At 38.3% G+C, this 26,881-nt stretch overlaps 1 protein-coding gene and 1 long non-coding RNA gene across 6 annotated transcripts in view; one reads left to right on the top strand and one right to left on the bottom strand.

Moving 5' to 3' along the window:
- Positions 1-637: 637 nt before the first annotated feature.
- Positions 638-26,881, top strand: part of shank1 (SH3 and multiple ankyrin repeat domains 1) — an 80,322-nt gene continuing 54,078 nt past the window's right edge. For 2 of the 5 annotated variants that reach the window (XM_016676400.1, XM_016676399.1), the window contains exons 1-2: positions 23,308-23,651; positions 25,798-26,343. In XM_016676400.1, coding sequence (XP_016531886.1) covers positions 23,634-23,651; positions 25,798-26,343 — 564 coding nt within the window. In that variant the 5' untranslated portion in view covers positions 23,308-23,633. Of the gene's footprint in view, positions 950-16,273; positions 16,420-23,307; positions 23,652-25,797; positions 26,344-26,881 lie in introns of those variants that run through there. The other 3 variants (XM_016676401.1, XM_016676402.1, XM_016676398.1) reach the window with 3 other exon arrangements.
- On the bottom strand, positions 8,353-26,863 carry LOC107837330 (uncharacterized). The gene is made up of 3 exons (XR_001663344.1): positions 26,761-26,863; positions 20,119-20,121; positions 8,353-8,364 (listed from the first exon to the last, which is right to left on the bottom strand). It is a non-coding gene; the product is annotated as an uncharacterized LOC107837330 (long non-coding RNA).

The following is a 26,881-nucleotide window of genomic DNA, read 5'->3' as shown; positions in this document are numbered from 1 at the left end:
TTCTCACATTTCAACTTTCTTCTGATAATATTGTGACTTTATTCTGATGTTATTTTGACTTTATCCACTTGAATGACTTTATTTTCATAATACTTACACAATTTTATTCTGGTATTATTACGACTTCTCGTAATAATATGACTTTATCATTATTACGATTTTACTGAATCATTATTATTACAACTGTCTTCTCATATTACACCTTTACAGAAATAATTTTATGACTTTATTCTTAAAATATTACGACATTACTGTCAGTATTGCAGTTTTGTTCTTGTATTTTGACTTTATTCTTGTAATTTTATTTATTTTTTGTTTGTTTTTGTTGGCATGGCTCTAATTCTCTGTCACACATTTACAGTAATTTTCTTATGAACACTTTATAAAAAAACCCAAACTTTTAACAACCCCCTCAAATCAGTTTCTTCCGGCCCAACGTGTTCAAAAGCAGCCAAACTGGGTGGAAACCCTCCCAACCTGGCAACCCGGGAGGGGGGTATGCTGACTGGAGGAGGGAGGGGCGAGCCCTGTATCCGGGTAACGGAGGAGAGGAGCGGGACAGCCAATCAGGACGAGGAGAGCTGGAGAAGGGGAGGGCCGTGCGGTGAAGGATGGGGAGTGTGTCGGACGAACAGATAGAAGTGTTACTACAGAGCTGCTGCTGCTGCAGGAGGAGGAGAGGCGAGGAGGAGCTGGTGATGAAGATGCTGCTGCTGCTCCGCTCCTCTGCGTCCAGCAGCTCCCGGGGTTGACCGTGACCTCTTCAACGCCGCGGCCGTTGTTGAAGGAGGAAGGTTTTTATTGTTGCATCTTCCTTCTGCTCCTCATTTCTCTGCAACTGGAAGCCGCTGGGTTCCCCTCCTCCTCCTCTTCCTCCTCTTCCTCTCTTCTCCCCACTTTCTTTCTTCCAGAGGGAATTCTCCTTTTTCACCAGGAATTATAAAAGAAAGTAAGACTCTTTCCTGTCTTTTTTTATGTGTTCTTCATCTCTGAGTTGCATGGAGACAGAGGAAGCTTGGTTTTTGATGAGGGAGTCAGTAGGGGGTCTGTCTGTGTGCAGCAGGACCTCAGGAGAGAGAGAGAGGGGGGGGGGGGGGGGGGCGTGAATGTTCAAGTTAACTGCAATGATGTGAAACATTGCCTCTCTGTGCATGCAGGACATATACATGCAGGAAATGCGATCGAGGATCTGCTGAGGATGCAGAATATTTTCCCACATCTGCAAGGGGAAAGAAAATGTTTGTGCACCAGATTTAAAAAAAAATCATAACGCAGATTTACCGTTGTGACAATCTGATAATCCCACCCACATACGTTTGCATGCCTGTCAAAGGATGTGCTGCACAGAGCGTCTCATTGTTCTGTTAAAACACCAAGCGGTGCATAAAATCACCCTGAATCACACGGAGATTCCCCCGACATGCAGACTGAGGCAGGATCAGCATGACTGAACATGAACACGGATTCATGGGAGGAAATATGAGATGTAGCAGGAGTTTCTGCTGAGGATGTTTCTCACTTCAACGGCTTCATTCCTGCACAATGTTCTGACATGATCTCCACCTCTGCACTGTAAAAACACAAAACCGTTTGTATTTTGTCTAGTTTCTACTGCAGCTATCTTATAAGACCAAACTAACTCACAAGTAACTTTTCAGCAAGATGTAAGAGCTTGTTGTAAGTTAATAATTTCTTAATATTGGCAGAAAAAGACTTGCAAAAGTCAATAAATCAGTTAATTACAAAGCTCAATAATTTCCATTTGCATGATTTATCATCTTCCTCTTTTTTTCTCTTTCTACCTGAATCTGGGTGATAAAAGTCTTCAGTCTGGTGCTTTGGTTTTACTGGAGGATCATTTTGTTTAGACACTTTTTAAATCATTTTATTGGTCTTTTTATTTATTCATTTTGGATATTTAAAATATGTTCCAGTTAAATTTAAAGGTTATTGATCTTTGAGGATGTGTTCTTGCATTATTACACCGTTATTACCATCATATTACTTGAAAATTGTCTTAAAACAACAATATTTATTGTATATTGCAATAACTTCTGGGACAATTTATCATCCAGCAGTATTTGTTATCGTGATTATAAGTGAAATAATCTGCTATTGGAACAAGACATTTTAACTTATAATATTGGAAAAAGTGTCTTGTTCCACTGATAGATTGTTTCAACTGTAACCAGTACTTTTTAACTCAATGTTAATAAATTATTTTCTTAAAACAAGCTCTTATATTTCTGAAGAGTTACCTGTAAGTTAGTTTTGAATTATTTCATGTGTACTAATGTGTTTGCACTACAACTAGACCAAAAGCACTTGGTGGGGTTTTGTATTTTTGCAGTGTATAGATGCCTTTGTCTCTGCTGAAGGTCTACATAATTACACACTAGTGCAGGTTTTGCAGGACTTATAGGTGTTTCAGACGTGACTGGGAGTTGAGTTTTTGCAGAATAACGACAATGCAGGGACATCACCCACGCCAACACCTGCTTTTCAGGCTCTGCATGTGAGGAGGGTAATGACAGAGGAGCGCTTCTTCAAACTGCAGAGCATCCAGCTCAATTTACAGCAGTGAAACTGTGAACTTCCAGCCACGCACTGATGTGGAGACGCCATTAGGAGATGGAGAGCTGATGTCGGCATGGAGTGGAGATAAAGGAGAGTTCAAAAACTCTTTCCACTCACTGATGTCAAGCAGTCGTTAAACTCCAGGCCGAGTTGCATACCAACTCAAATTGCTTTACATTTGGCCTCAAGAGAGCCGGGCTGTCTTATGATCTACTGTCCAACCCAGCTCAGCAGCACACAAACTAAATGCATTACCAACGTAGATTTGTTTGGAAAGTGGGAGGAAGCTGGAGAACTTGAAAAATCTCAGAGAGAACAAAAGCAAAACACAAACTGATTAATGGTTGGGCACCAAGAAAAGTCAAATTGGGAGATCTGAAGAACTGAGCATGTTTTCACACCTGATAGTCCGGTAGACTCGGAAACAAAGTCTCTACATTTGTTACATTTTCAGCTGCTGTGGTTCTCTTTCACACTGTAATCAATCCCTTTGAAAAAACCTGTTCCCCTCCTCGCCTGTGGGGGCGCTGCACCAATAACCATTGAAGGAAATGACACAGAAACCTCTGAAGAAGACACTGGGCGCAACTTCCTTCTTTATAAAATGTAAACAAATGGGGAGTAGCGTCAGATTTTAGGGGTTGTAGGATTTCTCTTTTGTATTTGATGAAAAACCAGAAGTCATTCTCCTGCTAGCGCTAGACACTCGTGTTTGTTTTGGTTGTATTTTCCCAGAATGCCCTGCGCCGTAGTCCACTTCCTGCTTTTGGTTTGATTGGTGTTCACACAGGCAAAATTCACTTCAACCGAACTGAGAACAAGGTTTGTAGGTGGACCAGATTTAGCTTTTATGGTTCACATCAGAGTTTAATTACGTGTTCAATCAAAATCAGGAAGTGGACTATGGCGCAAGGCATTCTGGGTAATAAAACCTAAACAAATGTGAATCTAATACTAGTGGGATAAATGTGTCGTGAAATCCTCCAACCACTAAAATCTGATGCCACTCCATTTTTGTTTTCATTTTGTGAAGGAAGTCGCATGCGCTTTGCGTCGTCTTCAGTGGTTTTTGTGTCGTTTCCTTCAGTGGCTCTTTGTGCGGCGCCCCCTTAGGCGAGGAGGGGAACAGGTTGCTCAAAGAATTTGGTTCGTTTGACTCAATGCAATGTGAAAGTGAACTCCACCAGCTGAAAAATTGACAAATGTTACAGTTTTGGTTCCCAATTGGACTGAGTGTCCTGGACGATCAGGTGTGAAAACATGCTGAAGGTACGTTTTTGAAAATGGGCTGGAGTGAAGCATGTGGGTTATGTTGGGAGTGCAGGGCAACCAGTTCCATCCTACTTACCTTTTCTAGATGTGCCGTCCTTACTCAACACATCGCTTACAGGCCTGCAGCTGTAACAGATTACTTCCAAACTGGAACCATTCCCTGTTGGTGGTTAAATTGGTGCTCTGCCTTTTTGTCAGGAAGGGCAGCAACTCTGTTTGGATCAATGGGCTCCCACCTATTTGTAGGTCAGTATTCTCAGATTAACAGTGGTTCCTAAAGTCGAGGTCCAACTAGGGGGTTAGCAATCGGCAGTGTGAAGTTTGAAATCCTCTTCAAAATTAAACTAAATAGCAAAAATGTTGCAGATTTATCCTGTAAATGTTACAAGAGAGAAGAACTACCTAAAAGTAGGAAATAGAGATACATTGACTGTGGCCTGTTAGAGGTTTTTTATGGAACAAACTCCAAATTATACATGGAAAGTTTATCTAGAGATTATCTAAAATATTGAAATGAAATTGCAACTTGGAAGCCAATCAAGGACCCCCATTCTTTTTCCTTGCTGCTGATTGGCTGAACTGCCAAGAACGGAAATAAGGACGACTGTAGATCTGAGCTTCTGTGGTCGTGCTAAGACGGTTTCCATTGTGTATATATTATTGCATATTAATGTATATTTAGTGTTTGTTTCTTCTGAACTATTAAAATAGCCATTTCTAAATATTTTAAAGGGAGTCTCAAATATCCTCACATATTCACTGTTTGGTTGTGATCCCTAAATCCTGTGATAACCTGGGTTCAGCTGTATTTTTATAAGGTCATTTTCATTTTTCTGGCTTTCAGATTGTCTTTTTAGAAAGTTTCCTGTTATTTGGCTGTTCTGCCTGACCGTTTACAGAGAAGTCAGGGGGAAAAACACAATTTGTTCCCATTTCTTTAGCCGAATCTATAAAAAATACCAAAGATGTGAACAGAAAATGGATTTTTATCACCAACAAAGTAATTCTCAGTGAGATGTATAGTGAAAGTTAAACTGAATGATGGTAACTTTTTGCCTGTTTCTTAACGACGTGACTATCCCAGACTATTTATCTGCTAGTCTTGGCAGGTATTGGGACGCAAATCAGCAAAAATGCAGCCAAAGTTTGAAGAAAAACTTTGAGAGACTTTCAAAAAGCCTGGAGAGACATTCAACAAAACCACTGTAAACGACTGAAATAAAACCTGGGAGTTTGAAATAAAACTAAACTATCTGGCTAAAGCGAGAAGCAGCGGTTCAGTTCAAACCTAAACGTGAATTATTGAGTTTGAAAGGAGGCGTCTTGAGTGGTGGCATCAAAGGTTTATCAAAGTGACAGTTTCATAGCGATGCATTGTGGGCTTTGTGCAAATTCTCCAATGTGAAAGAAGATGTGATGTTTGAGCCGATATACTCCGTAGTTCAGGTAGACGAACGTCTGACATGAAGCGATTTGCAAATGTCATGCAACACCAACACACATCCGGCTTACGCCAGTCAGCCACAACATGACATGTTTTCTGCTCATAATGAGAAGCAGGAAAAATTAGCAAGTTTCTGGATTTCAGCTTAAGCTTCATTAGATTAACGCGGGTCAAAGTGTGATGGTTGCTTGGCGCTTCTGCTAACTTGCAAACCTTTAGCTCACCTTGCTTCCCCTAAATTAATTTTTCCAGATAAATTCTAAATTGTTTGTGCAGCAGTTCATTTTCTCTTGCTTTCATTTTGTTTCCACAATAACTTTATCCCAAACATGAAACATACATATATAAGTGGCGTTACTTTATTATAGATTTCTAGCTTTATGTCTGGGTGAGTCGTCTTTATTTATTGTCCTCCTAAAGTTTTACGGTCCTAATTTATGTTTTCATTCCTTGGGAGATAATTTAGCCCGGGGAAGTCGAGCTGATCTGGTTCAACAAACCAATTTAGCTGCAGCTGACAGCTGACTGCCATGTCATCTTTGCTTCAAGCATTATTTGGCAAACCGACAGCGCCAAAGTCCAGCAAACAGCCCACGCTCGGTGCCAGTAGTTGGAATTGACATTCAAGTCCCATTAATATCATCTGGGTCAGCGAAGTTTAGCCCGGAATGAGAGGACTCTGCAGCGAATCAGCGTTTCCTGCCGTGCAGATCCCTCCATGGGGATCGGGGACCCACAATCTCTGCAGAACACGCTCTCAGTTCTGGTGAGCACGACTCAAAGAGGGCCTGAGAGCACGCAGAAGGATTTACAGACGTGATTATTCTATTAAATTAATTAAAGAAGGGCAGGTTTGTATGGAGAATGAACTGTTTCTTTCGGATTGGTCGTCCATCTGCTCGGCTGCTTTAGTGTTGAAACGTTGCCAGAGTTCGACTTTCTCTAAGGTTTATTATTTCCAGCCTCCCTCTTGGTTTATTTGCTCAACTGCATGGGAGTTTAGCTCGGCTTTCTTCCTGCAGCACAGCTCGGGGGTGATGCAGTTCTTACCTCCAGATTTAGGCTTCTCCATCTCTCGCTCCTTTCAGTCGTTTTTCCTCTCTCACTTCTTCTCCGGCTCTTACTGGTGGTAAGCCTCTGAACTGGGACAGACAGACCTCCCCTGCGCTTTGTCCTACTTCAGCCTTGTCCTCTCTCTCTTGTTTCCTCTGATTTCCTTCCCCTCTGTCACTCACCTGCAGCCACCTGTCTTTGAGCGACAGGAACTGTTAATCATTTCATCGTCTGTGGGTTCTTCGTCACAGCTGAGCGACGGTTCTGCCTGGCATTAATGGGGTGTTGGAGTGTTTTGCAGACACAGGTGATACCATTACTTCCGGTAGAGAAAAAAATGGGTGAGATTGAAGCCTGTCAGCCTTGAAGCGTGATGGTTCTGAGATTTTTGGGACTAAACTCTTGGTGTCAGCGAGGAAGGAAATCACACATTGGTTTGGTGTCTCTTCTGAGACATTTGTCCAGTTGGCGCTTCCAAATTGTTGGTTAATACTTGGTTATCTGAGATAAGAAGGTGTCGGAGTCAGTGTCAGAAAGGATAGAAAGTGAAATAAGAGAAAATGGGAAACTTTTATTGCAGTAACATAATTTAACGGCCGCCTTAAATCCCCCGATTTCCATTAAAACGGCGCTAAAACATTTGAAAAGGGTAGCCTTTTGTGCTCACTGTTTTTAAATCATCTCTTATGTTCACTTTTTTCAACTAATCTCACTTGTTCTTCAGAGTTGAGAATACCTTGAAAGTTGATTTTCTCTCTTCTGAACCATTTCTGTGTTGATTGGTGATGCTTTGGGTCCTTTAAACCTCTTGGCAACTCATTTTTTGGTGACTGGATGTGGAAAAGTTCAAGGGATTTGAATACTTTTGCTGTGTATTTAATTAAGTGTTGACATCTTTGGAAGTTGATTTGTTATATCGATCCATTCAGATGAATTATGGCTGATCTTGACTCACATTTTGTTAATGTAAATTTATTTATGCAGCACATAAAAACCAAGAGATGTTGGCCAAAGTGCTGTAGTTTAATAAAGTGAAGTACTTTTGTATTAGTTTACCATTAAATGTGTGCAGGGAACAGATCTATCATTATTTCCTCAGTGCAACACCTATCAGCTCTCTCTCTCTCTCTCTCTCTCTCTCTCTCTCTCTCTCTCTCCGGCTATAACCATGCCAACGAGGAGTCGCAGCATTTTATGTGGTTATAAAACTTTCATCACCAGTGGTTTGCCTCAAGCCAACATTTGATCAGCACAAAGACTGTTCGGAGTGTGATTCTGTGTCTTCAGGCACTGCAACATACTCAGTAATAACACCCCAGTAACACTCTTACTTGCTCTCCAAACCAAATCCCACTTATCCCATTAAAACCGTCCACTGATGATAATTGCAGGGAGTGGAGTGCAGAGAGGGAAGGTAGTGGAGCTTTGGCCAGACTCCTCCATGCATCATGGATTCTCTCTCAGTTTATTAGGGCTAAATGTGCCACACAGAGGTGCATGGGGGGATTTTTCCACCGCGTCGTCATCAAAGTGGGGTTGCTATTTTTAGATGCAGATGCACGGCAGCGGTGGAGCGGCACCGACCCAGGGCGGCCATGATGGGAGGGTCAGATGGAGCGCCACCTGGTTGTATTTGAGGCAGCAGGAAGGTCTATTGGTGCATTCAGGTGTTATCTATCCAACACCAACTTAAAAATACATGTTAACCTTTAACACTTTTAGTGAATGAATTTGTAGTTTTGAGTCTCATTAATACAGAGTCCCTGCATGTTTCTGTAAGTCCATTCATCCATGAATTTAGCTAGGCTCTCCATTTATGTCTAACTTTAATGAACACTAATTAGTTTCAAAGGCAGAGCAGGTATTGACTCTTTGCACTTCATCACCATGACGGACATCAGAAGTGAGGGATGTAAGTACCGAATGGAGAAACTGTGATTGTTTTCCCAAGTTGTTTTTCCAGTACATGTTTTCTACTAGAGCTAATTTGTCTGTGGAAGTTGCACACCTAGTTCTGCCTCGTAGACGGTGGTATTTTCAACAGTTGGACATAGAAACCAACTCACCTTCTCACCTTCTCCCACCTGATGTGTTGACTTTGCCTGAATTCACGCCACATAATTTATACCGTTTTCCCTTACAGCAGAGCAGACGTAAAAGTCTAGATGCTGACCAGTGTTTTTCCCACCTGCTGGGCTACATGATGGTGGAGCATTTTCTCCATGGTAACCAATGATTAGACACGTACCTTCTCTGTAATGCAATATTTAAGTGCATCTTACAAATCTTTCTTACTTGTACAGTAAATGAACATTAATCTTATTACCTTGTAAAACGTGTTTGCTGCAAATCTGTGGATTCACTGAGGACTGCCAGTCCTTACGACTGACGGCTGCTATCCATTGCCGTCTTCATTCCTCATCAAGTTTTACCATAAAATGAGTTTGGTTTGCATCCTTTCCTGTTTGTACAGCATCCAGTGACAATTTTTACAATTAAATCAGCTAAATAAATAGATATCAGGCCACCAGCTGCCTGTTTTTCTTAAAAGATTTACAGGAGTTAATTTGTTCTTAGGTTATTTTGATGTCCCTCATGGCAGAGTGGAGCGCATTCTGAGTACAGTGACAGAGAAAAGTCAATATGACGCCTTCAGACCAATCTGGGTTTCCCCTGAGGGAGTTCCCCTCCTTACCTGTGGGGGCGCTGCACCAAGAACTACTAAAGGAAACAACACAAAACCCTCTGAAGAAGACATGAGCACAACTTCCTTCTTCACAAAATGTAGACAGAAATGGAGTGGCTTTAGATTTTAAGCGCTTGTAGGATTTGTCTTTTGTCTTTGCTGAAAGACCACAAACCATTTCTCTCACTAGCTGGACTCACGTTTGTTTTGGTTGCGTTTACCCAGAATGCCCTGCACTACAGTTCACTTCCTGGTTTTGGAGCCGTCTCCGGCCCGCTTGGCGTTTGCATTCGAACCCTGCATATAGTCCACACCAGTGTTTAATTACACATTCACATCTCCCCAAGCGAACCAGACTTTCGACAAACAAACTACAGTTGGATGAAAGTGGACTAAGCATGGCTGGTGTTAACGCATCCTCAGTTTCCTGCTTTTGGCTGACAGGTGGGGCTCTTAGCGTTCAACTGGCATAATATCAGCTGCCAGGTTGAGAATTGATGTGCTTGGCATGAAGAGAGGGTCTTCCCTGTACTCCAGGTGATTATTTGAGCTACTGCAGCTCAACACTTTCTCTTTTTCTGAGGAAATGAGAGAGCCACTTCTCACCACGTCTGGATGCCCAAATGCTCTGATCTGTTATTGGCTGATTCATTATTTATTGTAGCAAGTAATTGAACTGGTGTACCCAATAAAGGTCTGGATGAAGGATACCAAATGACGCTCAGAGAGAAATAGAATGGATAAACACTAGAGGTTCAAACATATTTATTTCCTCATAGCCATTTACTCTCCCAACATTGAGTGTAGCCCCTCCGTTTTCTATCCATCAACAGCAGCAGCTTCATGTCCTCTTATTGCTAAGTGGCTAATATGATTGAGTTTCAGTTATAATTTCAGCTGTACGTCTAGTTGGACACTCGTGTTTAGTGCAGTGAGAGTTTCTGTCGATGACGCTGTCACTCTGAGTGACACGGTGTTTTGTGTAGATTTCACCTGGTGTCATGTTTGCTTGCGGTGATTGAAAGGTGTTTGAGCTGCTTCGTTTTGTTTCTGTCACAGTGGAACAGCTGTGTTCATGTTCACAGGCTCTGGCCTGTTCACTCTTCATTTTCCAGTCCAGTGATCAGCTTTGACACCACAAAAACTAATTGTTGCTCCTCTTATGACCTCTTTAAACAGCTTTCTTATCTCCGTTTGTTTTTGCCTAATTTAAATTTAAGTAACCTTATTTTATTTAAATTTTTGTTGGTATTTAAGCACAGAAGTTGCCTGGACTGTGAGTCTGTTCTTTCCCTTTCAGGACAATGAGGACTAAAGTATTGAAAAGTATTTTTTTTACAAAGAAAATGAGAGAATAAACACTTTTAATACATACCTATTACGATTAGTATTAGTAGTATTATGGGAAGCATTGTTGTTCTAAAGGTTTATTTCTTTTTACTTATTAATATAAATAAAAATATAGTTCCATTTTCTTTTCACTTTGTATTTTCTTAAACATATTTTTTGTTTTGAATGAAGTTTTATCAGAAACTGTAAAATGCATTTCTGGATAAGCAAACATATTGGCCTAAATATGTTGTTATTTTCCCATTAATCTAAAAGTTGCTGTTTAGGACACCTAAAAACTCATTTACTTCAAAAACTGCATTTGTTGTCTATGTCGCCATTCTTTCCACCTGCGCACCGCATAGTTCATAACACGGGATGTAAATGACTTTATTAATACATTTATTTATTTATTTATTTATTTAAATGTTTGCTCATATAACCAAGTGTTATTTGTTACCTTTCGACCGATGCTTTTAATTTGAAAGGGTTTTTAAAGGGACAAGGTTGCTGATCTACACAAACTTCTGACAATAACTGACAATTTACTGTTTTGGACATAGTGCAGAGAGTAAGAGAGCGTACGAGTCACAGTTAAAGGGAGATGACTAAGGAAAAGTCCAACTACGGTCTAAACAATTAATTAGCGCTTGGTTGATGAGGGAACAAGGTGAGTGTTTTGACGAGAGTATTGTATATATTGAGCGCGTAATGTTTATGTTTCGACATGAAATAGTGTTAATATTTGATTAACTGTCGAACAGTTTAAACAGTTGGAATACGTTTTAGTTCATTTGTAATATAGAAATGTTATAGTTAATTAAATGCATGTATTGTAAATTTAATAATATTACATAAAGTAAGGTTAAGGTAAAAGGTTAGAACCACTAAGAGTTACTAATGGTATTTTATTTGTATGTTTGTAGCTCTTACGGTGTGTTCATGTACAAAGGCTGTTGAATAAAGAAACGTGAACCATCAGTTTGAGAGACCATCCTTTCAACCGGGACGCTACACGGGTAGGCTATTATTATGGACATAAAACATCTGAATTTAGGTAAACTGCCGTAAAGTGTTCATGTGGCTTTATACACGAGATATTTGTTAAAACAAACAAACGTAATATGCTTGTTTTATACTGATTAGTGTATTAGCAGGAGCTAGCGTCATTAGCAGGAGCTAACACGAAATCAAGACAAATGGGAAGATAATGAATGGATGTTTGGAGTGACAGTACAGCATTTTTACGTTTTTGTGACACAACAATATAATATATTTGAGAAAATATTTTGACTGTGACGCTGTTGGTCAAATGGAAAGCGCTGAACGTTACTTATCGTGTAAAAATAATTGTTCTGGCTAGACGAAGCTACCGCGGTAGCGTAGAAATGTAATCTACCCAGAATGCATTGCAGCGTAAACAAAATGGCGACGTCCGTGTGGCAATATTTTATTTAAGTTTATAAAAACTAAACAGCCTGCAGTATTTTACAGTATTCATTTTACACCTGAAATAAATGTTAAATCTGTTGTTACAACTAATCGTGGATCCCATTAAATATGTTTTAAATTAATAATTTGTTCATCTATTGGTTTATCATTATGCATTTTAGTTTTTCTGCCTCTCAGTGGCAAATAACACAAACGCCTCCACTCATTATTAAGCTGTTGTTTTAAAATAAGATATCTACAATTTTTGTTTATTTACATTGTATATACCTCTTCCAGCAAATTAAACATTTAACGATGAGTTTTTCATGTTCATATTGTGCTAAAGTCTTGACCCATTTCTGCAGTTTTTCTTTAATCTTTTGTGTCGTTTTCTTATAGTTTCTTAATTTCTTCGTACTCTGTTTCCTTGGAAGTAGAGTACGAAGAAGCTGGAAAGCTTTGCACCGTTCTGCATGATGTCGGTGTGCACCAGCAGTAGGCAGCAGTGGGTGTTTGAAAGTGCATGGGAGATGATGAGTCGGCAGTGTTCAGGGCCAGAGAAAAAGGTTTGGGGTGCTGTTCTGCATTAATAATGGAAACACAGCTGGCTGTATTTATAGCCACAGCAGCGTGAATGGGAGGTGATACATCCTGCATCCTGGCAGCTCAGCCGGACATCACACTGTCCGATCAACTTTAACCCACATCCTGGAAATAATGACAAAAATTACTGAGGTCACAAGGCCTTCTGCTGTTTAAACTCTATAGGAGGAGGGTTGGTGGAGAGAGGAGCACATTGATGCAGCTTGTGGGAGCTGCTTGAAGTCGTATCGATTGGCCTACATTGCAGGCGTGTGATAGATTTCTCTCACTGCTTAGAGTTTTAGTTATCATTCTCTGCACTGAAGTCTTTTAACTGCTCATTTGCTTTTCTCTGGCCACTTAGTTTGCAGAAAACAGGAAAAGGTTTAAAAATCTGTTTTTGTTTTGCTGTTGAGTTAAAATCCTCTATAGCTTAACTGTCACATCAAAATGTGTAGCCTTATTTATGATATTTCTAAAAGGCTTATATGCTGTAAAATGCAAAAAAACTGTTACAATCATTCAATGTTCCATCTTATTTTGGTTAATAAGATTATCGAAATAGAGAAAAACTAAATTAGATTTGCGTATGCTATTTTAAACATACTACAGAAAACCCTATGGGGCTTATTAGATGTTATGGAGGAGAAATAGTAACGGCGTATTAGGATCAACGTAGATAGAAAAAAAACTTTTTCTGGCAGAAACTTACAGCTTTTTTTCTATCTAAAGCACACCTGAAATGCTGTCACAGAAACAGCTGTTTCTGTTAAATTTAAAGTCTTGATGTCCTCTGAGAAAAGCTCCTGATTGAGACCACAACGGGGTCAGACCTCCTTCACTTCTTAAGACAAGACTTACTCTCTCTGTGACAGCTCTGCCTGACCTTTGCCCTCATTCTGGGATCCTATAAAGTGAGTATGGATCCGTCTCCTACTGTTGTGATTCACCGGCTCTATAAACCGTCTCCTGAGCTCCGCTTTAATCAGCTCCCTGAAGGTGGGATCACAACCTGCTGAATTCTGACAAGGCTTTAAAGCGACCGAGGTGAAGTAAAATCCATGTAAAGTTGGCTTTCAATGAGGCTGTAAAACAAAGAATAATTACCTGGGGGGATGGATACCACAGTTTATTAAGGCCACTGTAGATGGGGGGGGGAAGAGGAGGACATTTCTGCCAATAAAAACTCAGAAATGTTGACATTATTTTCAGAAATTTCCTAGATAAACCAAGGAAATTTCTGAGCTCTAAAAGTAGAAAATTTTCTTGAAAAAACTCAGTTTTAGATCAAGCTAAAAAATTTAGAGAAAAACGTGAAAATTTCTGAACTTAAAAATTCAACATTTGATTCTTTTGAAACCCCATTCCCAACTTTTTTATGGAAAATCTCTGAGATTAAAATCAAAATTCCTGAGTTTTTGTTTTCTTGCAAATTTTTGACTTTTGGAGCTCAGAAATGTTCTTTCTTTTTCTAGAAAATTTCTGAGATTCATCTCAAAATTTCTGAGTCTTTTTCTAGCAAATTTTCAGCTTTTCAAACAAAAAAGATTTTATGTTTTTTTTTTAATTCTTGAGATACTCAGAATTTCATTTTTTCTAGTGATTTTTTGATTTTTCAAAATCCAAAATTTCCTTGTTTTTCTAGAAAATTTCTGAGATTCATCTAAAATTTTGAGTTTTTTCAAGCAAATTTTTGACATATAAAACTCAGAAACTTTAAAAAAAATTTCCTAGAAAATTTCTGTAATTAATCTGAAAATTACAGAGTTTTTTTGGCGTAAATTTACTCCTCTTTTCCATCCACAGTGGCCCTAACACGCCGTTGTATATTTGGTGCTGAGCCTCTTGTTTGCTGCCCGGAGCGGTGGAGCAGCATCCACTCTCAATATTTCACAGCCCGTCATATGTTCAGCCGGTCTCCACCCTGCAGCGTCTCCCATTGTGGCTCATTTATTCATAAACCTCTCCGCGTGCTGCCAACTGTTTGCCCCAGCTTGGCCTTGATGCAGCCTCGCCTGGTTCTGCCACTTCAGCCGCTCCGCCGGTCGAGACCGACGGGTCTGAGTGTGAATCAGGATGTTTCTCTGCGAGCAGAGCAGCAGCGCGGGCTCTGTCTCAGCCCGCAGAGATTCGATGATGAATAAAGCTAATTAATTAGCAGACTATTTGAATGTGTTCTCTGTTCGCTGCTGCTCCCCAGATGATTGATTTTCCTCCTCTCCTGTTCTGTAGAGAAAAGACGAGCTTTAGCAAACACTGCAAAAACACAAAATCTTACTAAGTTTTTATGGTCTAGTGTCCAGTGCAAATATCTTAGTTCACTCGAATAAGACAAAACTAACTTACAAGTAACTTTACAGCAAAATATAGGAGCTTGTTTTAAATAAATAATTCCTTTATATTGATGTAAAAGTACTAGTTCCACTAGCAGATTATTTCACTTATTTTACTATCAACATTGGTAAAACATTGGCTGGGGTTGCTAGGCAATGTGTCGTTACCTAGCAACCCCAGCCAAGCACAGGCCGTCACCTAGCAACCCAGTTCTAGTTCCACTGGCAGATTCTTTCACTTGTACCAAGACATTTTTCTCATGTTGTAAGTTAAGTAATCTGCCAGAGGAACTAATACTTTTACTCAATATTAAGAAATTATTGACATAAAATAAGCTTCTATCTTACTGTATAGTTACTTGTAAGTCAGTTTTGTCTTACTTCAAGTACAGTAAGATATTTGCACCAGAAACTAGACCAAAAATACTTGGTAAGATTTTGTGTTTTTTGTCATGTATATTTTTCTATTACACCAAGAATAAATGTGGGCTCAAATTGAATTTTATTTTGGGGGGCACAACCACAGCTTCAGAAAATTAACTTTTTTCAGTCCATCCCTATTTACTCCACTTTAATCCAACTTTAGTTAATTTGTCTAGACAGTCCGGTTTGTTTGGGGAGGTGTGAACATACAATTGAACTTTGATCTGCTTACAAACATGGATAAATATCCTGTCAGTTTTGTTTTATCTCAAGTGTGCACTGCAAAAACACAAAGTATTTTTGATCTACTTACTAGTGCATATATCTGATATAACATGGAAAAATGTTTAGACTGAAAATACTTGGTACAATTGAGTTTTTTTTTGTTTGTTTTTTTTGCAGTGTTGGATTTGCTTTAGGTAATAGCCTGAAATTAAAAGACTGTATTTCCTTTAAAATCTTAATTTGAATTCTTGCAGCTTTATCTGGGATTTTGTGTCCAAAAATACAAAAGGAAACGTTTCCGCTGTGATGACTCTGACATGTAGCTACCAGGAAAGCTGTTAGCATTGCAGCTGTGTTCTGTGTTCAAACCTATTGCCTTTGGAAACATCACATTGGTGTAACCGTTTCAAACTGCGCTCCTCCACTGGCCTTCATTCTAGTTTTATAGCACAACGGCTGGTTACGTAAGAACATGTGTGGATCAGGTGGTTTTGTGGTCCTTCGCTCGGCTCCCTCAGGTCCTGCTGATGTGCGGCTCCGCTGACCGCTGGGTCGGATTTCATCCAGAGAAGTTTCGGTTTTTAATCTGCGTGTGTTGACTCTTTCCTCAGGGACAGCTGTTGAGCCTCAGAGTCTTTGTTTGCATTAGCAAAGAGAGCGATGGGACGATTTGTGTCCATTTGTGAGTCGATGTCAAACAAGGAGAGAAGGGAAATCGGCCGTTCCAGTTTCGTGGCACAAAACTGGGGCGGTGTGTTCTTTGGAAGTTTCCCAGTGAAATTTCCTGGGGACTGAGACACTGAAAATATCCGTCTATATACACGCTATGTCCTACATAAAGGAGAGGGTGAAGCAGAGAGACGGCGCATACGGAGATCCGCATGTGTTCGGGAGAGATAAAAAGATGAGCATGGAGGAAGGTTGAATGTCGCCGTGCTGGTTGAGTTTTTTTTAATCTGTTGATGGCATCACACAGACTTCACACTGACTGAAGATCAGTGGAACCGGGTCAAGACTCTGGAAGGAAACCAGGAAAGTTATCGCTCACTTCTGTCTCACGAAAAGTAAAAGAGAAGCCATGAATGCTGCCTCATAACCCTGTTTCAGATAAGTTTGATTCTAGATGTTTAGTTGTCACCCCAGGTTGACCGGAGGGGCACAGATTTGATATTAATATTTGTATCGGTCCCGATATTGAAAAATATTCTTGATCGGGTTTCGGTGACAATGTCCCCGATCCGTAAGGGCAGATCTTTTCAATCTAATTCTATGATTTGTTATAGATTCCACATTATATTCATAATTCCTAAGTGAATTTTCTGAATCATTTGAAAGAAGGTTTATTTCTGAAAACCTTTTGTTTTCGTCAGTTTCTTTATTATTTATTTTAAATCGTTGTTAGTAAGCCTGTTACAATAAGCAATAAATAAATTAATCACATGATACATTAAAATGTGATTGATAATTACCATGTGGACAACATAGAGATGCTCCCCTTTATTATGTGAATAATATCTGTAGAAAATCAATTTCAGAGACTCGATAATTAATTTTAATTATTGTTGTTTTAGTTTTGTTATTCATTTTGGATATTTAAACTGTTTTCCCGTTCCATTGTTAAATGTTTCTTTAGAAATTAAATGTTGTTGATCTGAAAGGTTGGACTCGCATTAAAATGCCATTATTACTTTAGCAATTGAAAATGGTCTCAAAATATTATTGATTATTGCAATAATTTCTGGGACAATCTAACATCCAGCAAGATGTGTTATACTCTTATTACACTGACTAGACAAATTACGTTTTGTTCTGACAGAACAACGTAAAGTCCATAAAAGCTGACTGCTCAAGATGTATATGGAAACCCATCGGCTGTAAAAACCTCAACCCAACAGTGCGCCATTGGGATGTATTAAAGCAGAGAGGGAAAACAAACCCTTCCTGTCCAACATTAGTGTCTGACCTCACAAATGAGCTTCTGGGAAAATGGTCAAAAGTTTGTATAAAGAAACTAGTAAACGAGGAGTTGACATCTGCTTGTTTCTCATTGAGAAACCACTGAAGGTCACAATAACTTGATGTGAACATCAGTGGTTGATTTTGGCAGCTGGAAAAGAAACCCTGCCACTTTAATCTTTCTGGTTGTCAGTTTAGTCAACATGCTGAAAATAACCAGGATGTGGAAAGCTCTGGTAGTAACACGCTTGTCAAAATAAAACAAAACAACATGAACAGGAAAGTGGTGAAAGGAGCCAATAAGATCTTGCATGGCAGAAAGCCTGGAGTAGGAAAAGGTGCTTCAGTTGAAATAAGAAACAGATTTTAAACCAGTTTAAAGTCATAAATCCTTTGACTTAATAACTAATAAATCTTTTTTTTTGCATTTACTATTTCAAACAAACTCCTAATCAGACCAGGAAATATATACTTCCCTCTTGACTTTCTAGAAAAGTTCTTATAAAATAAAAAGTTGTAGTCTTAGCTAACGTTAGCTAATGTTACTTAGTAGCATTAGCTCAGATGGTTGCCATGGCGCCCCCAGTGAGCGGCAGCTTGTTGCAACAGCTCTGCTCATTCTGAGCTTTTTTCTTATTTTACTGTTTTTATTCCTTATTTCTTGATTTAATCACTATAAATATAAATCTGACACCAGTATTTACCATCACGCTGATAGTTTTGGCGATTGTTTTGTGGTTTTTACTTTTGTTTTGCCTGTTTGTAGATGTGTATTTCTTTCTAAATACACATCTGCATTTTTTGATAGATAGATAGATAGATAGATATTTTCATATTTATGCTTCTAGTTTAGTTTTTACGGTGTTTTTTTCTACACTACTGTTTTTTTATTTGTTTGTTTTTCATTTCTCTTACTCAGCGGCGGTTTCCAACATCTTGCCTAATGAAGGACTAATAAAGGATTATCTTGTTTATTTAATGTTTTTAATTTCTGCTCTAATATGAGCAGCGGTTACTTTAGTAACGATGTTTGTTTTATGCTAATACATAGTTCCCGTCAGCCTGAACCTGAAGTGATCTGCACCACTGAACCGCCATCTTGGTAGGCAAACGCACAGAAAAACCATGATTTTGAGACCAATAAAAAGAAAGTATATTTACTAATGTACAATATATATATAAAAAAAACGCTGATGTCGGGATCGATCTGTATGAGACAGAAAACGTTGCTTGTTTATTGTTGTCATAGCAACTGTCATGACGTTTATTTACGGATGCCTACCAAGATGGCTGTCGGGTACAGAGTTCTCAGAAGTATGACGTTACATGAAAACGTCACACTTTCAGTTGAAGCTAAGCTTAGTTTAGCATTAGCTTATAAACCAACAATTCATTCTGTTTTATTTCAGCTACCAGGCAGAAGCAGTAACAGTCCAGTTTTCGTTTTGGAGTTGCATTTTAAACCATAAAACATTCCCTGCTTTGTGACCTCTTTTAATTTGAAATGTAATTTAGTCCAGCTGACCTGTGATGCTCTTCGTCTCCGTGCGAAGCTCCTCTCTCTGGTTGCTCGGTGAGGTGAAGGTTAGCCGGGTTAATGCAGTTTGAAGCTGGTAAGAAGACTGAACAGGTTAATGATGTGACCCGGAGCAGAAGCCGTTCTCCAAGGGGAGTAGTCGCGCTTTTATTCCCCTACTCAGATGTAAAGATGAGCAGATGATTATCATTTGTTGGTGTGAGGCAGTGTCTAATCGCTTCATCACCCTCTTCATCATCACTCCAAGAGGCACACAAAAGCTCTCATGTGAAATGAAGGTCTTTCATGCACGACTCACCACTTTTCTCCTGGGAACTGATTATTACTCTAATTTTCTGACCTGTTCCGGCTTAATGAACAATGAATCTCTCCTAAGTTTAGTTTTTAGGCCTTTTAGCGGCACCTTCGTTTTCTCTTTTACATCCCCTGGGATCAGACTAATATCTGCCATGAAAATGTGAATAAAGAGCCAAAAAGGCGTGGCAAACAGGACTGTCACGCCAGCACCTTTCAGGTCACTATTTTTTTCTGATGATGATCTAATCGGCATGGATGTGAGTGGATTTCACTCTGTAAAAACACGTAGAGTTCTGTTTGAAAAGCTGCAGTCAGAAATTACAGAAATAATTTTACTTATTTAGCCTCTAATAAAAAAAAATGGAGGTTCAATTTTTCAAAGTTCTATTTTCACCTGTTAATCATTATAAATTTAACAGTTTCAACTAAATATTTAATTAGCAAGGTAAATATTTAGCTATAAACTAAATATAGTAGATTAGATATTTAGATCCAAGCTAAACTTTAGACAGTGAACTAAATAGTTTAAAACGAAATATCAAGTTTGATAACTAAATAATCAACATGGAGCTAAATGTTTATATTTAGCTTCAACCTAATATCTTAGTTTGCTCCCAAAATATTTAGTTTGATGATGAAATATTAACTCACAAGCTAAATATTAAATCACTAACTAAATATTTAGTTAAGCAATTAAATATTTAGTTAAGTAACTAAATATTTAATTTAAGTTTCATAACTCAGTAATCAGTATGAAGCCAAATGTTTATATTTTGTTTTTGCCTGATTTTTTTAGCTCCCTAATTAAATATTTAATTTGAAGCTAAAATATTTGACTTGTTAACTAAATATTTAACCTGCTAATTAAATGTTGAGCTTAGAGCTAAATATTTAATTTGCTAACTAAATATTTAGATTGAAGCTGAAATATTTAATTCCATAACTATTTAACTTAAAACTAAATATTTCTCACTAGCTAAGTATTTTTAAACTGAAGCTTTAGCTTGCTAGCTAAATATTTAGTTTTGAACTAAATCTTTAGTTTGTAAGCTTAATATTTAGCCTGCTAATTAAATATTTAATTTGAAACTGACATTTATGAATTAATGAACAGCATGTTGAAAATATGACTGAAAGAATTAACATTTTATTTTTTTTTTCTTTTGACAGGCGAAATAACCCAAATTACTGCTGTTTATGTTTTTATTCTAAGGTCTGGATGTGGAGGTTTTGCTAGCAGTGACACCAAGTAGGTTCTTGGTTAAATTCCCGGTCTGGCGTCTCTCTGCATGGAGTTTGCATCCCTGTGAAGCAGAGGTTCTCTGGTTACTTCGGCTTCCTCTCAGAGTCCCAACTTGACTGTTTGGTGAAGTAGTTTCTAAATTTCCCTAATTGTGCTTCTAATTTCTGCCAAACTATTACTTCCCTATCGTGTCTGAATCTTTAAAGTCTCTTTTTACTCCAATTTGCTGTTGAATTCTTTCCGTTTATGGCACTTAGTCATTGTCTTTTCTTTGCAACATTCTGCTACTTCCCTTTAACTTTTATTTTTAGCCACAAGCAGCATGACTGCAGGACCGTCTGTCTGTTCCTCAGTCAAACTGAAATATTTTTGAATATTAAACAGCATCTGTGAGTGGTTTACAAACGGACGTGGCCGTTTAGCAGAACAATCAGTTAGTTTTTAATTTCAGATGTATCCTTTGCAGCATTTTATATAAAGTGCTTATTTTTCTATTTAAGAAATTATTAGAATATTTTTATTGCTTCTTTTAATGTTTTTCTAATGTTGTACATAGAAGGCTTGTGGTTAAATGAAAAATCTACATAATTTGACAATTTTTAAAAATTTGATTAATCGATTGATTAATCGTCAGAATAATCAATAGAATAATTAATTACTAAAATAGTTGAAGAATAATTTCCTTTCTTTTAATTTGATTCTAACAATGTATTTAAAAAAGGCTTAAATAAAAGATCTGCAGAATGTGACAGTTTTTTAAATCGATTAATCATCAGAATAGTTGATTAATCAATAACAAAGTTAAGTTAAATGACATTATTTAATTCCCAATCAAATGCATTAGCTGTCACAGCTCTAATTAGCATCCCAGGATTAACTCTGCATATGCTCAATAATGCAGTTTGTTGTTTTAATCCGTCTCTCTCATTGTGTTTGTCCTTCAACTCTGGGACCGACTCTCCTCACTAGTTTCTGCTTTGCTCCGTCGGCTGACTGTGTTCTGCTGCTCACCTTCTGCATCCCGCACCCCGCCGCTTCCTCCAAAGCCTCTGCCTATCTCTGATTACTCAGCACTATGCAAAGCGCTGGCTTCTTCACATTATAATCATCTCTTGTGTGTGCACCGTTCTCCGGTTGGTCAGATTTCTGACAGGTCTGCAGAAACCTGCCGGCTCTCCCCTTCGTCCCCCTCCAGTTTGCTCTGACTGCTGCCGTCTCCTTCATTCATTTAATGTCTCTCCTCCCCTGATATCTCTTCTCTGTTATGTTTTACAGGCTTGCTTTGATTTTTATTGAGTTTTCTTACATTCCTCTGGTGGTATTCCTCAGAAACAGCTTGATACTGGAGGGCTCGTTAGCTTTGCTTCATATTAAATGAACTACTTGTAATGTAATGGCTGACACTTATGTTTATGTTTTGCTTAATTCCTACCATTAAGGTGCTTATTTTATGCCCTTAATGTGCTCGAAACTCCAGAAAATCACCTAACTAGGCCTGCAACTAATTAATTTTATTGATTAATCAATTAATCTGGTTAAAAAGTTGGCATTTTCTGTGGATTTTTCATTTAACCAACTTGGATTTTTTTTATACAACATTTAAAATGCATGACAAAATACAAATAAATAGTTAAATTATTTTTGTAAATAAGAAAATAAGTATTTTATTGTCCAAAATGCAATAATATAACATTCATTTAGTGAACATTCATTTAGTTGTGGCAGAGTTACATCTGCAGCTAAAAAGTACATCTAACTTTATGTGAAAAGGTCAACATTTTTTACTTATTATTTTTGGATTAAACAATTAATAATTAGACAGCAAAAGGTGCTTAATAGGATTATTATTATTATTTTACTGAATTTGAACCAGATGGAGCTGACACTAAGCCACTTGAGGAGTTTTGTTGGAATATATTTACCAAAAATGATTTTTTTAAAAATCTTGTACACAATATGTCTTTTTTTTTTTGGTACTTTTTTGGCTCTGCGTGTTTTGTTCTTTAAATTGCCTTTTTTTTGAGTCTGCATACTCCAGTTAACTGTTAAACGATTGCTAAATGATGATTATTTTAATAATCGATTAATCCGATTAATCGTAAATATATTCTGGATTTTACAGGTTTTTTAAGGATCCAGTGGTTTTTGCAAAGACGGCCAAAATATTTGCATTGAAAGAACATTTGGTTGCAAAAAGAATTTTATCTGCTCAATAATAAACTAAAGTTAAATTTCAGATCAACGATTAACTTTTTGGGGTTGATTATTTTCTTATTTGGCCTGTTGCTTTGCATTTGAGTAAAAGTAAGTCGATGTTTGTGGTTCTAGTTACTCCAAATCTAAGACGATTGCAGAAACGTCTGTTTTTTGTACCTCATATTTAAGGTGGTACTTATTTATCACAGATGAAAAAGTGTCTTGCATTGAGGACAGGGGGCCGCACAGAATCCCTCAGAGGGCTGCAAACGGCCCCCGGGGCCACACTTTGGACAACCCTGCTCTGGGATTTATCTAACATGATGTAAATGTGCTGTCTAAAGCAAAATAGAGACCAGAAATAATCTGAAGTAACCCTACCAAACCTCTGAAAAGGAAGTAACAGTTCTCTGCATGTGTGCAGAGCAGATGTAACGTCTCTTCCTTTAAAAATATAAAATAAATAAATCATCCACTGTGGCCCCCTCAGAGCCAAAAAGCCACTTCAGAGTGAGTCAGATTACCGATCTGTCCCTGAAGGCCTGTGCTTGGCTCGGCGCAGCGCTTCAGGATCCGCAGAACCGAACGGCTGAATAACAAACAGCCTCAATCCTTCACGCAGGATCGACCAATCAGAAACCAGAGATGTCAGAAATATCTGCAGAGAAAAACTGAAAAAGTAAACGAGGAAGCCTCTAATTTGATGTAATTACACAAATTTATTCAAGTAGCTGTAATTACAAACCACTTTGCCGCTTTACATTTTCCATGCAGATGTAAAAATGTCTCATCACTGATCTGGAACTGAGACATGACGGTTTCTTACCTAAACATTCAGCTTCCTCATTATGAGCAATAATGAGGAGATTTTAAATTGAAATGGACTTTTGATGAGCCGTTTTTAAACATGAAATTGTGCAGATGCAAGTCTTTTCATTGTAAGAACCAAGGATTTAGCTACTGCTGGAGGAAAACCATCTTTTGAGCTGATTTTTGACTAGAAAAACAGTCTGACGGTTCATTCTCCACAGTGCAGGAGGGGATTCTGTATGTCTGGGACCTTGAAGGTGAAATTTAGCGCCACAAAAAGGTTCATTTATACATATGAGGTGTGAATAGTGTGTTATTATGTTGTGAGGGTTGTCAGGCCTGTCTGTTCACATGGAGACCAGAGTTTCTGCTCTGGTCTGGTGGTTGTCTGCACCACTAAAGGCTTCCTGGAGATGGAAGAGAGAAATCCTTTATTGTCCTTCAGAGGGGAAATGTTGATTTAACAGCATGAACCTAACAGGCAGTCAGGAAAATAAAAAAGTCGTAGTTAATTTCCACCTAAAGATTAACATTTTGAGATTAATCCCAGATATTTTCTAGGGGAAAAAATCAGAGAAAATTATAAGGTTAATCTCAAGAATTAGAAAATGTTAAACTTTTGAAACTGATTTTTTTTCTTGGCCTTTTTTTGGGTTTTTTTTTTAAATTGGCTTTTTTTTCAGGCATTTTTTTTCCTTTTCCAGTTCGGAACTTTCCCCTTTTTTTTCTGGAAATTTTGGGGGTTTCTTTTCGCATTTTAACCTTTTTCCTTCATTTTTTTCCCCACTTTTCTGACTTTTCAAGTAGAAAATTTCTGAGATTAAACTAAGAAAATTAAAGTTTTGACTTTTACAACTCACAAGCTTACCAGTTTTTTCTACAAAAATTTAGGAGATTTTCCCCATCAAATCTCAGAATTTTCAAATTAAAAAATTTCCAAGTTTTTTCTAAAAAAACAGATTAATAGTTTTTCTAGCAAATGTTTGAATTTTCAAATTCAAAAATTTCAAATTTCCTTTTAGAAATTTTTTAGATAAATCTCAATCTGAGATGTTTCTAGCATTTTTTTTTCAACTTTTCAAACTCAGAAATTAATTTTTTTTCCCTAGAGAATATCTGAGATTAATCTCAAACTGTTTTTTGTAGAAATTAAATTCATTTTTTTCTATCCATAATGTCTCTAATACTCCATTGCGCTCGGTTGCCTGTTACTTTGATGCTTTCCAAGTCTTTGCCTTCCAGCTGCTTCCTCACTAATTTCCAGCTCAGTTTTGTTCCCGTGACAATGGCAGCATATTGTCTTGTTTGTGTTCTGAAAATGAGAGAAAAAGGAAGCCAGAAAACAGAACAACTGTGTAAAGCAGATGAAAAGCATTTATTTCAACACCTCCTCCGGCCTGACAGACACTGAAGTGATTCAGCTTCCGTCAGCTGCTCATCTGCTGCATTTTCAATCATTTTATCTGTCTGTTAAAATGCTTTGTTGGATTTTTATATTTCCGGTGACAGAAAAGGGAACAAATTGTCTTTTTTAATGTGCAGACACTGGTTTATACCTGGTGTTACAGCCACAAACCTAAATGTATTTTTTTAATAAGATTTTATATGGTTTAGAAACATAAAGACGTGCATAAATGCAAAGTGGAAGGAAAGTGAAACAGGATGGAAATCTGAAAAGTGTGTTTTCAAAACATGAAATGTGTTTCCTTTGGTAATTTGTAAAAATTACTTCCATTTGCCATAGAAATAGATTTATGACTCTCCCACCTGAGCTGTGAATCTGTGCAGCTCTTCCACTGCTACCATTAGTTTGAACCTCACAGACTTTAACACATCAGCTGAATTTATACTGAAAATACGTTAAATAAAGGTGAATTCAATACACGGTTTAGGCATAAATAGCAGCAAGCAGCTGCTCTCGTGTTTGAAGGATTTGCGTCAACAGGGTTGAATATAAAATAGAGACTGATACTGAAATGTCCAGTTAAAATTGGTCAATAGGGATGAATGTTAATGCTGGTATTTCATTTATCCCTACTTTATAATACAATACAATTTTTAGTGTTATCATTTTTTAGCTCTTTTGCGATTTTTGTTTTTTTTCAGTTTCAAAATTATTTTTCAGTTTTAAATATTTTTTGTCTGTTTGAATTAATTTTTTCCAGTTTTAAAATTGTTTTTGCTTCAAAATTATTTTACAGTCTCAAATATTTTTTTTTTCAATTTCAAAACAATTTTTTTAGCAAACTTTTTGGTCCCAATTTAGCTCCATAGTGACTGGCTTGTGGAAACTTTTCAGAATAATTCCTCACTCAAACCCTGAAGTCGTCATCTCTCACTCTTCTTTTTTCCATCTGAGAAACACAAATAAACTTTTCTTTCTTTCCTTCTTTTCCCCGTCAGTGTCTCTCTGGGAATGATGGTGTTGCCACTGGAACCGCCATCTTTGTCACCATGACGATGCCATTCAGCCCCCTGTCCAGTGACGAGGAGCAACAAAGGATGCTGGGAAACAGCAGACATCTCTATCCTGGGGCAGAAGACGAAGAGGAGGAGGAGGAAGAGGAGGAAGAGGAGATGGAAGAGGATGAGCGCGACGAGGACGGGGAGGAAGAGGAGAACGGCGAGCTGGAAGGAGACGAAGACGATGATGACGAGGAGATGGTGGAGGAGGTCAGGCGAGGAGGCATGCCTCGGATCGGGAGAGGCGAGGGTCACAGACAGTCGGGCAAACCGGCGGGACGACCCGGCGGGGATCGACAGATGAGGCCAGGAAACCCGGGACACGCCGCCAACCCGTACTCGGCCAATCCCGGACCCACGCACCAAGCAGCAGCCAATCAGCAGCAGAGGAGGCTGAAGGAGCGCACTGCCAACTCAGTGCCATCTGAAGACGCCCACATCGCCATGATGGTGTTTCGCATCGGCATCCCAGACATAAAGCAAACGGTTAGTGCAGTCCACACACAGAACAGGAGCATCGAATCCAAGATGGATTCCAAGTCATACAATAACTGTGACTATAATAATAATAATAATAATGGAGGAAGTTGAGTTGCGGTCTGAGAGAGGAATTCAAATGATTGAATTGTGTGTTTGTGTTGGTTGCATTTACCCAGAATGCCCTGCAGTGTAGGCCACTTCCTGCGTTTGGAGCGATCTCCGCTTGGCATTCAAACCACACCAGAGTTCACTTCAACCCAGGGTTTGACAATAAATCAATAGGAATAGACATTTCTATACACAATGCGTGATCAATATCAATAATACATCCGACTGAATATTCAATAATTTCTCTTAACTCAAACCCAGAACCGCACAGCATTCTGGGAGATGCAGACACAGGAAATACTTTGGCTGCTCAACATAAGTAAGATTGGTGGAATCAATTAACTCACCGACTCTTTTGGTTACCTAGCAACTCACTCATTCTTTGGTTACCTAGCAACAGCCTACTGAGTTACTGGCGCAGCAGCAGTTTAAGGTT

Source organism: Poecilia formosa, unplaced genomic scaffold (genome assembly GCF_000485575.1).
Source record: "Poecilia formosa unplaced genomic scaffold, Poecilia_formosa-5.1.2 Scaffold134, whole genome shotgun sequence".
In the NCBI taxonomy this organism is placed as follows: domain Eukaryota; kingdom Metazoa; phylum Chordata; class Actinopteri; order Cyprinodontiformes; family Poeciliidae; genus Poecilia; species Poecilia formosa.
Note: the sequence above shows the minus strand (reverse complement) of the source record. Positions and strands in the feature narration are given on the sequence as shown.